The sequence below is a fragment of the Mustelus asterias genome, chromosome 9 (assembly GCF_964213995.1).
Source record: "Mustelus asterias chromosome 9, sMusAst1.hap1.1, whole genome shotgun sequence".
NCBI classification, from domain to species: Eukaryota; Metazoa; Chordata; class Chondrichthyes; order Carcharhiniformes; family Triakidae; genus Mustelus; species Mustelus asterias.
The window spans coordinates 36,124,429-36,139,333 of record NC_135809.1 but is presented as its reverse complement, the minus strand read 5'-3'; the positions used below and the strand labels follow the sequence as shown (position 1 = coordinate 36,139,333).

The window sequence follows — 14,905 nt, the reverse complement described above, 5'->3', positions numbered from 1 at the left end:
AACACCCACCACAGACTAAGCAAAAAAACAGGCATATAGCAACCAGGCCTGAAAGAGACAAGTCCTCCATTTATTCAAATAACAGGCGTAACATCTATTTGAAGACCCCGTTGAAATATTGTGTTTCCCTGAACACAGCTGGGTTCAGGAAAACAAAGTTTAAATGTTGTCGAGGTTAAGCTCATGCTTAAAGGGACCTCTGCTGGCTGCAACCACAAAGGTATGGATTTAAAATAAACCTTCCCAAATGGAGAGCCCAACCTGGCGGCACGGTGGCACAGTGGTTAGCACTGCTGCCTCACAGTGCCAGGGACCTGGGTTCGATTTCCGGCTTGGGGCACTGTCTGTGTGGAGTTTGTACATTCTCTGTACATTCACATTTGTACGTGTCTGTGTGGGGATGCTCCGGTTTCCTCCCACAGTCTAAAAGATGTGCAGGTTAGATGCATTGACCATGCTAAATTCTCCCTCATTGTACCTGAACAGGTGCCAGTGTGTGGCGACTAGGGGATTTTCACAGTAACCTTATTGCACTGTTGGTGTAAGCCTACTTGTGACACAAATACTTAAACTTTAACTCATGTCAGCTGCTGCCACATTTTCCTCACAGGAGCACCTTGGAGTGTCACTGCCACCCCACAATACACCTTCCACCACACTCAAAAGATCGACAGCAATGGTCCCCTTCCCTATCCCAGCCTTTTGTCCCAAATTCTTTGGAATATTTGGATCTATTCATCACCTACATCCTTAGATGAAAAGGAAGGACCGAGGAAATCCTATCAGCAACAGCAGCCAGAACTTCTGTGCACAGCTTCAGTGACTGATCAAATGAAAAAACATGATGCAAAATATTTAATAATTTGCAAAACAATGTGATTCCCTTTCTCTCTTCACATATAAAATCTAGTTTAAAGAAACTACCCTGTATAATTCTGCCCTCACAGAAAAATACTTCATTCCTGCTGCCTCTCTGCCTTTCTTTAAAGGGGTTTAATTAAATTAGCCCCTTACCTTGCCAGTTGTCTTAACTCCCTTCCAGATACAGAAGAAGCAGGTAATCCACATCAGAAGTTGACACAGTGCTACCTGCCAGTGGATAGTACCTACATGCCCAATTCCATCCGACAACCTCAGGACACGTTTCCTATGCATGAAAAACCACATGGAAGAATTACAGTTGTTTCTTTGTTAATAAGGTTGCATGTTTATCAGTCTAGCTTCGGAATGATTACCGAGGCATTGATACAGTCAGACAATAACTGGTTTATTTTGTATAACTGAACTATGTACAGCCACCCATGACCAGATGTTACTCTGTCGAAGCTATGAACATGCTCCCCTCCTCTCCAAATCATATGTTCCCTTAACTCATCATTATGGGAGGCGCTACTTACACAGTTCCGCACATTAACCCTTACAATCCTTAGTACAACTCTCCCACCCCCCACCCCCAAGCCTTCGTCAACATTTTTTTCATCCATATTTACACACTACCCCATCTCCCTTCAAATCTCTGATATCACAGATTCCATCTGTCAGAAAGCTTCACAACTCTCCAGGATCTGGTTCTGTATTCATTTCTGACTCAATGTCTGGCTAGTCAGTCACGGAATCAAGGGTTATGTGGATAAGGTGAGAAAGTGAAGGGTGAGGATTATATCAGATCAGTCATGATCGCATTAAATGGTGGAGCAGACTTGATTGTCTGGATCTTGTTCTGGGTCTCTGGCTCACTAGTCCAGTGACAATACCATCACGCCACTGCCTCCCCGATCTCAGGGAATTTGTGAGATGCACAAACCCATAGTTAGCTGTGAAGTGTGTGAATCAGTTGCTGGTTGACCGCTATGAGAGACAACCTGGTCCAGAAGGCTATGTAATGCAAAGATTTCCTTTAAAGCCTGAATGACTGTTTCAGCGGTCATAGACATTTGTTCTCAATACCCTTGGATGAATAATCAATGAAGATTTACCATTAAACATTAGCAGATCCATTCCCAGACATTGCCATGGTATAGATGGGAATTGAGTTAAGGTAAGGAGTTTCCTTGGTTCTGGTCTCTGCACTGAGCACACCAGGCACTGAGAAATCACATATAGATGTCCATATTTGCAGCCTCCACACAGTAGACTAAGCCTGTATTCTGTATTTTGTATCCATGTGAACCTGTTGTATTCTTTCCCACATCTCTGTGGCCAGAATGAGACCAGAGTTACCAGCCTCTCTTCATATACCAGCAAAGCAGCCACCATCGTAAAGTGTTTCCTTTTCTCAAAGCAGGTTTTCATTACATTACCACTGGGACACTGCTGTGTCCAACCTGACATGCAGGGTAATATGCATATCGATGCATTCCTGTATCTGTGCATGATGAGGCTCTTGCAGCTATTTTGAGCTTGCCAGCAATTGTGTTACAACTAACTGAGAATATGACTCAACCTCATTAATGTGGTTGACATCTTGTGGTGTAGGAATGGTCAACGGTGGCTCGGACAATGTGCCTGCTGTTCTTTGCAGCTGTGGACATTAATCTCAAAAAGAGTCCCTGGATTCTTGTGGGCATTCCGGCGAGTTTTTTTTATTAAGTAAGCAAAAGGTGTGACCTAACTTTATGATGACTACTAAACTGAAGAGTTAATCTAAGAACCTCTCACAAGCCCATGTGACAGCAAGAGCCTCTTTCTTTATGAGCATGTACCTCCTCTCAGTATCAGACAATGCCTGAGATACATAATAATAAACTGGTCTATGACACTCACTGGCTGTTCTTGAGAAAGGCCATATCCATAGAGAAGGCCTCAGCTACAATTGTGGTCAGTCGTAATGAGCTAAAATATCTGGAGAAAGTAGCATTTCCTTAATTGTTTGAAATGCCTTCTCGTAATATGCATTCCAAAACCATGCTTGGGCGTTTTTTGTAATAGCTGCTGGAAGGGTCCAATAACTTGTGCGAGGTTAAGGAGTAATTTCGCCAGCTGATTATCTGTACCAAAGAATCTTTGCCAATTCAGGATGGGAGTAGGGATTAGGAATTCACTAATGGCTGTCATTTTTTTTTCAGGTCTGCCATTTTGTCACTGCTGCTCACAATGTGCCCAGGGAAACAAATAGACATTTTCATGAAATTAACACTCAAATCACTTCAAATCCTGTAATGGCTGCTAAATCTTGCAAGGGGCCAAAAACAGGATTTGACGTCATGCTGGCATGGATCTCGACTAGTTTTCAAAAACAAATGCCAGATGTAATGACCACGCCGGAGGTAAGCATGGCCTCCAGGTAGTGAGGGACATGATCTGACACTGCCCTCTGGCATAGGCATCAGTGCCAACCTGGCAGTGCTAGGGTGGCAGTTCCAGGGTGGCAATGCCAGGCTGGCTGTACCAGGGTGGCCTTCCGGGGAGTCACATTAGAGGGTTCCACTTTTGTATGGTGGGGGTCACAGCCTGATGCTTCTGGGAAGGGTGGGTGCACCGATGCTTGTGAAGATTTATCAATTTTCAGACCTTTTAGTTTCTCTAGCAAAGGAGAAAGTGCTAGAGAAACTAAAAGGTCTGAAAATTGATAAATCTCCGGGCCCAGATGGGCTACATCCTAGAGTTTTAAAGGAGATAGCTGAAGAAATAGTGGAGGCGTTAGTTATGATCTTTCAAAAGTCACTGGAGTCAGGGAAAGTCCCAGAGGATTGGAAAATCGCTGTTGTAACCCCACTGTTCAAGAAGGGAACAAGAAAAAAGATGGAAAATTATAGGCCAATTAGCCTAACCTCAGTTGTTGGCAAAATTCTAGAATCCATCGTTAAGGATGAGATTTCTAAATTCTTGGAAGTGCAGGGTCGGATTAGGACAAGTCAGCATGGATTTAGTAAGGGGAGGTCGTGCCTGACAAACCTGTTAGAGTTCTTTGAAGAGATAACAAATAGGTTAGACCAAGGAGAGCCAATGGATGTTATCTATCTTGACTTCCAAAAGGCCTTTGACAAGGTGCCTCACGGGAGACTGCTGAGTAAAATAAGGGCCCATGGTATTCGAGGCAAGGTACTAACATGGATTGACGATTGGCTGTCAGACAGAAGGCAGAGAGTTGGGATAAAAGGTTCTTTCTCAGAATGGCAACCGGTGACAAGTGGTGTCCCGCAGGGTTCAGTGTTGGGGCCACAGCTGTTCTCTTTATATATTAACGATCTAGACGACGGGACTGGGGGCATTCTGGCCAAGTTTGCCGATGATACAAAGATAGGTGGAGGGGCAGGTAGTATTGAGGAGGTGGGGAGGCTGCAGAAAGATTTAGACAGTTTAGGAGAGTGGTCCAAGAAGTGGCTGATGAAATTCAACGTGGGCAAGTGCGAGGTCGTGCACTTTGGAAAAAAGAATAGAGGCATGGACTATTTTCTAAACGGTGACAAAATTCATAATGCTAAAGTGCAAAGGGACTTGGGAGTCCTAGTCCAGGATTCTCTAAAGGTAAACTTGCAGGTTGAGTCCGTAATTAAGAAAGCAAATGTAATGTTGTCATTTATCTCAAGAGGCTTGGAATACAAAAGCAGGGATGTACTTCTGAGGCTTTATAAAGCACTGGTTAGGCCCCATTTGGAATACTGTGAGCAATTATGGGCCCCACACCTCAGGAAGGACATACTGGCACTGGAGCGGGTCCAGCGGAGATTCACACGGATGATCCCAGGAATGGTAGGCCTGACATACGGTGAACGTCTGAGGATCGTGGGATTATATTCATTGGAGTTTAGGAGGTTGAGGGGAGATCTGATAGAGACTTACAAGATAATGAACGGCTTAGATAGGATGGACGTAGGGAAGTTGTTTCCATTAACAGGGGAGACTAGGACGCGGGGGCACAGCCTTAGAATAAAAGGGAGTCACTTTAGAACAGAGATGAGGAGAAATTTCTTCAGCCAGAGAGTGGTAGGTCTGTGGAATTCATTGCCACAGAGGGCTGTGGAGGCCGAGACGTTGAGCGTCTTCAAGACAGAAATTGATAAATTCTTGATTTCTCGAGGAATTAAGGGCTATGGGGAGAGAGCGGGTAAATGGAGTTGAAATCAACCATGATTGAATGGTGGAGTGGACTCGATGGGCCGAATGGCCTTACTTCCGCTCCTATGTCATAGAACATAGAACATAGAACAGTACAGCACAGAACAGGCCCTTCGGCCCACGATGTTGTGCCGACCTTCATCTGAAACCAAGATCAAGCTATCCCACTCCCTACCATCCTGGTGTGCTCCATGTGCCTATCCAATAACCGCTTAAATGTTCCTAAAGTGTCTGACTCCACTATCACTGCAGGCAGTCCATTCCACACCCCAACCACTCTCTGCGTGAAGAACCTACCTCTGATATCCTTCCTATATCTCCCACCATGAACCCTATAGTTATGCCCCCTCGTAATAGCTCCATCCACCCGAGGAAATAGTCTTTGAACGTTCACTCGATCTATCCCCTTCATCATTTTATAAACCTCTATTAAGTCTCCCCTCAATCTCCTCCGCTCCAGAGAGAACAGCCCCAGCTCCCTCAACCTTTCCTCATAAGACCGACACTCCAAACCAGGCAGCATCCTGGTAAATCTCCTCTGCACTCTTTCCAGCGCTTCCACATCCTTCTTATAGTGAGGTGACCAGAACTGCACGCAATATTCCAAATGCGGTCTCACCAAGGTCCTGTACAGTTGCAGCATAACCCCACGGCTCTTAAACTCCAACCCCCTGTTAATAAAAGCTAACACACTATATGCCTTCTTCACAGCTCTATCCACTTGAGTGGCAACCTTTAGAGATCTGTGGATATGGACCCCAAGATCTCTCTGTTCCTCCACAGTCTTCAGAACCCTACCTTTGACCCTGTAATCCACATTTAAATTAGTCCTACCAAAATGAATCACCTCACATTTATCAGGGTTAAACTCCATTTGCCATTTTTCAGCCCAGCTTTGCATCCTATCTATGTCTCTTTGCAGCCTACAACACCCCTCCACCTCATCCACTACTCCACCAATCTTGGTGTCATCAGCAAATTTACTGATCCACCCTTCAGCCCCCTCCTCTAAGTCATTAATAAAAATCACAAAGAGCAGAGGACCAAGCACCGATCCCTGCGGCACTCCGCTAGCAACCTGCCTCCAGTCCGAAAATTTTCCATCCACCACCACCCTCTGTCTTCGATCAGACAGCCAGTTACCTATCCAATCGGCCAACTTTCCCTCTATCCCACACCTCCTTACTTTCATCATAAGCCGACCATGGGGGACCTTATCAAACGCCTTACTAAAATCCATGTATATGACATCAACCGCCCTACCTTCATCAACACACCTAGTTACCTCCTCAAAAAATTCTATCAAATTTGTGAGGCACGATTTGCCCTTCACAAATCCGTGCTGACTATCCCGGATTAATCCGCATCTTTCTAAATGGTCGTAAATCCCATCCCTAAGGACCTTTTCCATCAATTTACCAACCACCGAAGTCAGACTAACCGGTCTATAATTACCAGGGTCATTTCTATTCCCTTTCTTAAACAGAGGAACAACATTTGCCACTCTCCAGTCCTCTGGCACCATCCCCGTGGACAGCGAGGACCCAAAGATCAAAGCCAAAGGCTCTGCAATCTCATCCCTCGCCTCCCAAAGAATCCTAGGATACATTTCATCAGGCCCAGGGGACTTATCGACCTTCAGTTTATTCAAAACTGCCAATACATCCTCCCTCCGAACATCTATTTCCTCCAGCCTATTAGCCTGTAACACCTTCTCTTCCTGAAAAACATGGCCCCTCTCCTTGGTGAACACTGAAGAAAAGTATTCATTCATCACCTCGCCTATCTCTACTGATTCCATACACAAGTTCCCACCACTGTCCTTGACCGGCCCTAACCTCACCCTGGTCATTCTTTTATTCCTCACATAAGAGGTCTTATGGTCTTATGGTCTTAAGAGGGGAATGCCCCCCCACCTCCCGATGTCTGTGGTGGGGGAGTGCCCTAATTGCTGTGGGTGGGGGGACCACCCCAATGCCTGTGTTGTGGGGTACCCTGATACATTCATGGAGGGTGGAGGGGTCATCCCAATTCTTGAAGGAGTAGGGGCCCTCCGTGTTCATGGGGTGTGGGGTGGTTTATTTTCAGCACACTTTAAAGGGCCTTGTGGAACCAGCCTTGCTAGCTCCATCCAGACACCCCCACTGGAGTGACAGTGCAACCCACACCCCCAGATTCTCTGTGCACTGAGTGCTAACAAAATCTGGAGAGAAAACTCGGCCGTGCAGTAGGAAAGTTATACGGTGTTTTCAGTTTTAACCTGACTCTCTGACAAATTTTGGGACGATTGCACCCTAAATGCCAGGCCCTCTTTCCATGGCCCTGGCCACTTCAACCCTCAGGCCATGTTTTTTTCAGTGGATTCACCAAGATGTCACCCATGTGACATCTTTCTCCTTCGAGGCCCTGGAGAACGTTAGACATGGTTATTTGGGAAATTTCTGGTCCTGACATTAGACCAAATGGTAAAGAATGAAAGCTAAATCTCTCAAAGACAGTAATGAGGGTCATTAGTCATTTTCATATTTTATCTAAAGCACCTGCTAAGAGTCACTCTTGGTGTTCAATTTTGTGAACATGCTAATTTGGACAGCTAGCCAAGCTGTCGAGGACACTGGATAAATTTCCGTTGCCATAGCCTGGTTAAGTCTACACAAATGAGAAGGTACCCACTAGGTTTAGGAACCGGGGCCATTCCAGAGCACCACTCTCTGGGCTTAGTGACAGGAGATTCTAATCCTAGTTATCTCTTCCAGCTGTAGTTAGACCTGTTCATTAGTGGATGCCATAACTTCTTAAATGTGAATAAACACACAGGTTTGGCAACCCTTTACAAAGTAATGCTACATTGGATCGTAAGTCATCTTGGATCTGCAAATAGTTTTGGGAAGTCTTTTCTGAAATCACACCTGTATTATTGCTGATTGATTTATTTTGCTTCCTTGATAAGATTGGGGCTTATATAAAGAGAGAATTCCTGATTCTATAGAACATCCACTATTTACAGTATCTGCTTTTCCTTGGATTGGAGTGTTGCCTTTAACTTCCCCTGGACTCTTTTTTTCAATTCCTCGGGGACAGCGTAGCTAGGTTTCTATTGGCTGCAGGCATAACTTGGTATCCACGGTTCATTATCCAATAAAACCCTTCCACTTGCTCTAGTGTCTAAAGTTGATAAGACATCTACATTCTGAAATGCATAGTTAGGGTCATTAGTCTCACTCAGGAAACATTTTTCTTTCTCTTCTGGCAAAAATTCTTCCACGCATGAAGACTTTTTCTTTGAAAACAGGGAAGCCAGAGGTGTATTCAACATATCTTCCCTAAGTGGCCAATAGAAAAAGCTTTCTGCAATGTTTGCAAGGCATGGCTTGCACCGATGTGTCTTTCTGATGTCACAGCACTGGCAGAGTTTGATGGTGTCTTATACTTTCCTCCAAATTGTACCTTCTTTTCTGATGCTTTTTTTCCATTCCTGGGCTTTAGGAACTATACAGTCACTGGAGGATGCCTGGGCCCCGATCTTTTCTTCAGAGCCAATTCTCTGACCTCGCCACCCCGGCGCAGATTGCGCCAACCCCGGAGAATTGCGTGCAGGCCTAAAAATTGGCTGCGCCTTTCTAATGGCGCAAACCGGATCATGCCCAGAAAGGGCATGAGGTTGATTAGCATATTTAAAGTAGCATTTAAATATGTACAAGCCAATTTGACTCCCAGTGCACAGGAATGTCTGGCCTTCCAGAACGGCGAGAATCATACTGGTCTCCACTAGCGGACACGTGTTGTGATGGCCATGCCTGGGAGCTCAGAGGCTATTGAAGCCCTTGGGGTAGTCAGGGGCATGGTCAGGCAGTGCCCATTGGGCAGTGCCCACTTGACCCTCGACAATGTCCATCGGACACCCTGGCATTGGCCACCAGATGCCATGGCTGTGCCAGTTGGGCATTGTTAGTCTGCCAGGGGCAGAACTATGGGGGTGGGGCATGAGTGGAGGCTCTGATGAGAGGGCTATGTGGGGGGGCTATAATAAGTGGCGATGCAAGGGGGATCATGTTGCGTGTCAGGCAGGGGGATCCATTGAGAGGACCCCGATGCCCCAGTGCCCGCGTCGGGGAGCTGATGGAGAGCATGTCACCAAGGAGAGGGAGGGTTCCTGATGTCTATGGGAGGAGGGAGGGGGTCTCCCAGTGCACTGTGGGCTTGAGCGCTCTGAATACGGTGTCTCCGGCGTGTTTAGACCCGCCTTCCCATGACGAGCTGAAACTCCTAACTCTGCAAAATTGACTAAATGTGGGAGGATTGCATGCCTGAGAGACTGGCATGGATCATCCCATTATTCTTGCCGTTATGACACTTAGTTGTTTTTTTGGGAGAATTCCACCCAGACCCCTCAGTGTTGCCCTGGTCTGTTTCTGGACCTCGGTCTGTCTCACCAGCTGTATTGCTTTCTCTAAGTTGAGGTCTTCCTCTGATTGCACTATACAGTGACACGCAGCGACGTCAAAGTGGAACCACTGCCAGATAACGGCCGAATATGTGGAGATGCTCTCCATTTCTTGCAATTATCCCTTGTTGAGAAATTGTAGGTGTACTTGCAACCAATCGTTGTGACAAAGACAAGTGACATAGCTCATCGCCTTGTGAGCAAAAGTATTAAAGATGCAAAGTTAAAAATGAAGTAAAGAAAACCAAGAAAAAGAAGAATTCATGACCATTCTGAAACAGAATGGACACATTTTTACTGCTGATAGATCTACAGAAATAGCCTTACTCTCTTTCCTCTGAAATGCCAAGAGACTGGGGAGTGGGAGGTAGGAGGTGTCAAATGCTAACTGGAGGATTAGGTGATCATTTTAAATCCAATTCCTATTCACATTGGAAGATCATTTGTATTTTTTTCATTCTCAGCGGCCATTTGATAAAAATCAGGAATGTTCAATATTGGCTTTGAAATTGTTCTGAAATCAATAGTGGAGAAAGGAATTTCAGGTGAACATATACAGGGCGGCACAGTGGTTGGCACTGCTGCCTCACAGCACCAGGGACCCAGGTTCGATTCCCGGGCTTGGGTCACTGTCTGTGTAGAGTTTGAACATTCTCCCCGTATCTGTGTGGGTTTCCTCCAGGTGCTCCAGTTTCCTCCCACAGTCCGAAAGACATGCTGGTTAGGTACATTGGCCATGCTAAATTTTCCCTCAGTGTACTCGAACAGGCGCGAAGTGTGGTGACTAGGGGATTTTCACAGTAACTTCATTGCAGTGTTAATGTAAGCCTATTTGTGACACTAATAAATAAACTTTAAACTTCTTCCGGTATCATTTCAGGGCCACTGAATTTACTGCAGTTTTGTCATTCCTGGCCTTTATCATAGAATCGTAAAATTCAGTTACAGAGGTCCCTCATGGCAGACTGGTGCAGAAGGTGAAGTCGCGTGGGATCAGAGGTGAGCTGGTAAGGTGGATACAAAACTGGCTCGGTCAAAGAAGACAGAGGGTAGCAGTGGAAGGCTGTGTTTCTGAATGGAGGGCTGTGACAAGTGGTGTTCCTCAGGGATCAGTGCTGGGATCTTTGCTGTTTGTAATATATATATAAATGATTTGGAGGAAAATGTAACTGGTTTGATTATTAAGTTTGCGGACGACACAAAGATTGGTGGATTTGCAGATAGTGATGAGGACCATCAGAGGATACAGCAAGATATAGATCAGTTGGAGTCTTGGGCAGAGAGACGGCAGATGGAGTTTAATCTGGACAAATGTGAGGTAATGCATTTTGGAAGGTCTAATACAGATAGGAAATATACAGTCAATGGCAGAACCCTTAAGAGTATTGATAGGCAAAGGGATCTGGGTGTACAGGTACACAGGTCACTGAAAGTGGCAATGCAGGTGGAGAAGGTAGTCAAGAAAGCGTACAGCATGCTTGCCTTCGTCGGCCGTGGTATTAAGTTTAAAAATTGGTAAGTCATGTTGCAGCTTTAAAGAACCTTCATTAGGCCGCACTTGGAATATATGTTCAATTCTGGTCGCCACACTACCAGAAGGATGTGGAGGCTTTGGAGAGGGTACAGAAAAGATTTACCAGGATGTTGCCTGGTATGGAGGGAATTAGCTATGAGGAGAAGTTGGAGAAACTTGATTTGTTCTCACTGGAGCGACGGAGGTTGAGGGGAGACCTGATAGAAGTCGACAAGATTATGAGAGGCATGGACAGAGTGGATAGTCAGAAGCATTTTCCCAGGATGCAAGAGTCAATTACTAGGGGGCATAGGTTTAAGGTGCGAGGGGCAAGGTTTAAAGGAGATGTATGAGGCAGATTTTTTACAAAGAGAGTGGTGGGTGCCTGGAACGCGTTGCCGGGGGAGGTAGTGGAAGCGGATACGGTAGTGACTTCTAAGGGCGTCTTGACAAGTACATGAATAGGATGGGAATAGAGGGATATGGTCCCCGGAAGGGTGGGGGGTTTTAGTTAAGTCGGGCAGCATGGTCGGTGCAGGCTTGGAGGGCTGAAGGGCCTGTTCCTGTGCTGTAATTTTCTTTGTTCAGTGCAGAAGGAGGCCATTCAGCCCATCGAACCCACATCGAGAACAATCCTACCCAGGCCCTCTCCCTGTAACCCCACATATTTACCCTTCCAATCCGCTGAAACTAAGGGGCAACATTAGCAAAATGTGCAAACTCCAGCCAAGGCTGGAATTGAACCTGGGTCCCTGGCACTGTGGGGCAGCAGTGTTAACAACTGTGCCACTATGCATAAGGAAGAGCACCCCAACATAATAATTTCCATCCTTTCTAGAAGACAAGCCAGCTTAGTTTTAATTGACAGATGCACTGGCATTTCATTGGCAGTAGCAATTGAGTTTTACTTACTCCCAAAACTCAGTTACAGGCATTGTGGCATTTTCTCCTTTTGTCCAATTGTTAGCTGAGGAGTTCTTTGTAAATTCCATGCAGTTATCTGTAAATCCATAAGGTGGAGCATACAGTTAGGCGTTGATAAAATCTTCTCGGAATATCAATGCAACAAAATGGCTACTAACTTCTAAAGATTAGAAAATCAGGCTCCTCTGGCACTGGGCTTCATTGGAGTATGGCTGTCTGCACCAGAAATAGCAACACTTCTCTGCAGGATCTTTGAAGCTGATTCACTGAATAGAGCTGTTCTCACGTGCAGCCTTTTGCACAGCATTAGTGCAATCAGTAGTCTTTTTGAGAGCTGGTCTTGCCGGTCAGTATGATGGAACCAGCTGCACTAGAATAGCCTTCAGGAAGATTGAGCATGTGAAGCATCACTAAAATGCTCCTTGTTCTTTGGGTCATCTAAGGACTGGGACTTAAGTGCACATTTCTCCAGATATTTTTTAGCCTTTTATTTGCCCTTAAAATATTCTCTACTTTAGGGTATTTCCTTGTAATGCACTAAAAGCTGGTCTAGTCTGAGTGCATGACCACTTTAACTGACCAATCAAATTTCACAATTGTTCACTCTCTCGCTTTTAGGTTAACCATTTTTTTTACAATTAATTTGGTTGGGAGAAACAGTCTCCAAGTTGATTTGAAGTAATTTCAAACCTACTCTGCTTAATATCTAAACCCATAAAGCCATAAATACAATGCCCTGGGCCTGAACTTTAAATTCTATTCTAAAACTATTCCAAAAAAACACAGTTCTCAAGTTCTGCAGGACAACCCCATAAGAAGTCATCTACTTGTACCATGAAGATACCCAAAAATTTTGCTTTATGATACCAATGAAACATTGCAGGATTTGACAATAGTTTAAGTTTTGTTATATATTCAATGTTTTGACTTTATTAGTACTAGCTTATTAGCTAGTACTAATAAAACAAAAGATGATAAGGTCCCGCATTGTGGGTTTTGCACCAACACAATGCAGATTTATTTAAGAGCAGTTGCCACATTGAAGTCCAACATGGAAGAGAGATAAAACCCACAAATGCCTCTGGTGACATCACAGTATCTCATGTGACTAATCATACAGAGATGTATTGCCTTTCAATACATGACATCCCTCCCCCTTTACTTCAGTAGTACAACACAGGAATATAGTGTTCAATTCTAGTCGCCACACCACCAGAAAGATGTCGAGGCTTTGGAGAGGGTACAGAAAAGATTTACCAGGATGTTGCCTGGTATGGAGGGCATTAGCTATGAGGAGAGGTTGGAGAAACTTGGTTTGTTCTCACTGGAGTGACGGAGGTTGAGGGGAGACCTGATAGAAGTCTACAAGATTATGAGGAGCATGGGCAGAATGGATAGTCAGAAGCTTTTTCCCAGGGTGGTAGAGTCAATCACCAGGGGTCATAGGTTTAAGGTGCTAGGGGCAATATTTAAAGGAGATGTACGAGGCAAGTTTTTTTACACAGAGGGTGGTAGGTGCCTGGAACTTGCTGCCAGGGGAGGTAATGGAAGCAGATACGGTAGTGAGTTTTAAGGGGCGTCTGGACAAATACATGAATAGGATGGGAATCGAGGGATACGGTCCCCGGAAGGGTAGGGGGTTTTAGTTAAGTCAGGCAGCATGGTCGGTGCAGGCTTGGAGGGCTGAAGGGCCTGTTCTTGTGCTGTAATTTTCTTTGTTCCAACAGCAAATGTTTAAACCTTAACGATTATCCACTATGAACATCAGTTACATTATCAAGTATTATTATTTACATACATACAATTAATACAAGAGTCTTTTTGGCGGACGTTGATTTGGTTTTGGTAAGATACGGGGCTGGATTTTCCGGCTGCACTTGCCCCAAGACTGGAAAATCCCGCCTGAGGTCAACGGACCTTTGCATGGTCCGCCTCCCGCCTGCTTTGATTCCTGTGGTGGGCAGGGGGGGAAACATTTGCCCACAATATTCTAAAGTCTGATCTTTGACAAACTCAGTAGCCTGTTCCGCACAAGTACCAGGTACTTCATCTTGTGAAATTACTTCGTTGTCAGCTGCCAGAGAGGTTCGTTGTTCTATTGGAGTAGAATCTGAACTTGGTTTTGTAGTAATGCTTGGTTCAGGAATTTCACAATCTTAGGTATCTTTCTGATCTGTCTCCATTAATTCACTTCTTGAAGTGAAGATTTGATCCCAGTGTCTCCGCCATATTCTCTCATCATCAAGTTGCACTGTATAAGAATTCAGGCCTGTCTTAGCTAGACTGTTTGCAGGTGCCCACTTCTCACTTACAGGGTGGTTCTCGCTAAAACACTTTCTTCTTGTATAAAACTCCTCAGTTTTGATGTTTGTTCACAGTGAGTAACTTGTGCTTGTTGCCGTTGTTCCACTTTTGAACTGGTGTCAGGTGGTATTATAGAATCCCTGAAGTGCAGAGGAAGGTGATTCGGCCCATAGAGTCTGCACTGACTCTGGGAAAGAACATCTTACTCAAGCCCACCCCACACCCTATCACTGTAACCCCACTAATGCCCTTAACCTATGCATCTTTGGACATTAAGGGGCAATTTGGCATCGCCAATTCACTTAATGTGCACATCTATGGAATGTGAGAGGAAACCGGAGCACCCAGAGGAAACCCACACAGACATGGGGAGAATGTGCAAGCTCCACACAGTCAGTCACCCAAGACTGGAATCGAACCCAGGTCCCTGGCATTGTGAGGCAGCAGTGCTAACCACTGTGCTGCCTGAGTAGGTAGAACTTAGTTCTCAGTTTCCTTCTCAGGAATAACATTCACCAATGAATTTTGTGTGGTGGCATGAGTCATAGGACATGAGAAAGTTGGATTGTGAACCTCACCTTTTGATGCTTTGATGGCATGTTTCAATGACTGTACTAGCCTCTCTGCCAATCCGTTTGTGGATGGATGATATGTGGGCAGTC

General features: G+C 45.1%; 1 protein-coding gene across 1 annotated transcript in view; it reads right to left on the bottom strand.

Moving 5' to 3' along the window:
* The window catches only part of LOC144499057 (sodium- and chloride-dependent GABA transporter 2-like), a 74,673-nt gene that overhangs the window by 35,295 nt on the left and 24,473 nt on the right, over positions 1-14,905 (bottom strand). Inside the window, exons 8-9 of the mRNA XM_078221113.1 lie at positions 11,928-12,015; positions 1,015-1,147 (exon numbers count right to left, since the gene is read on the bottom strand). Of these exons, the coding sequence (XP_078077239.1) occupies positions 1,015-1,147; positions 11,928-12,015 (221 nt within the window). The remainder of the gene's footprint in view (positions 1-1,014; positions 1,148-11,927; positions 12,016-14,905) is intronic.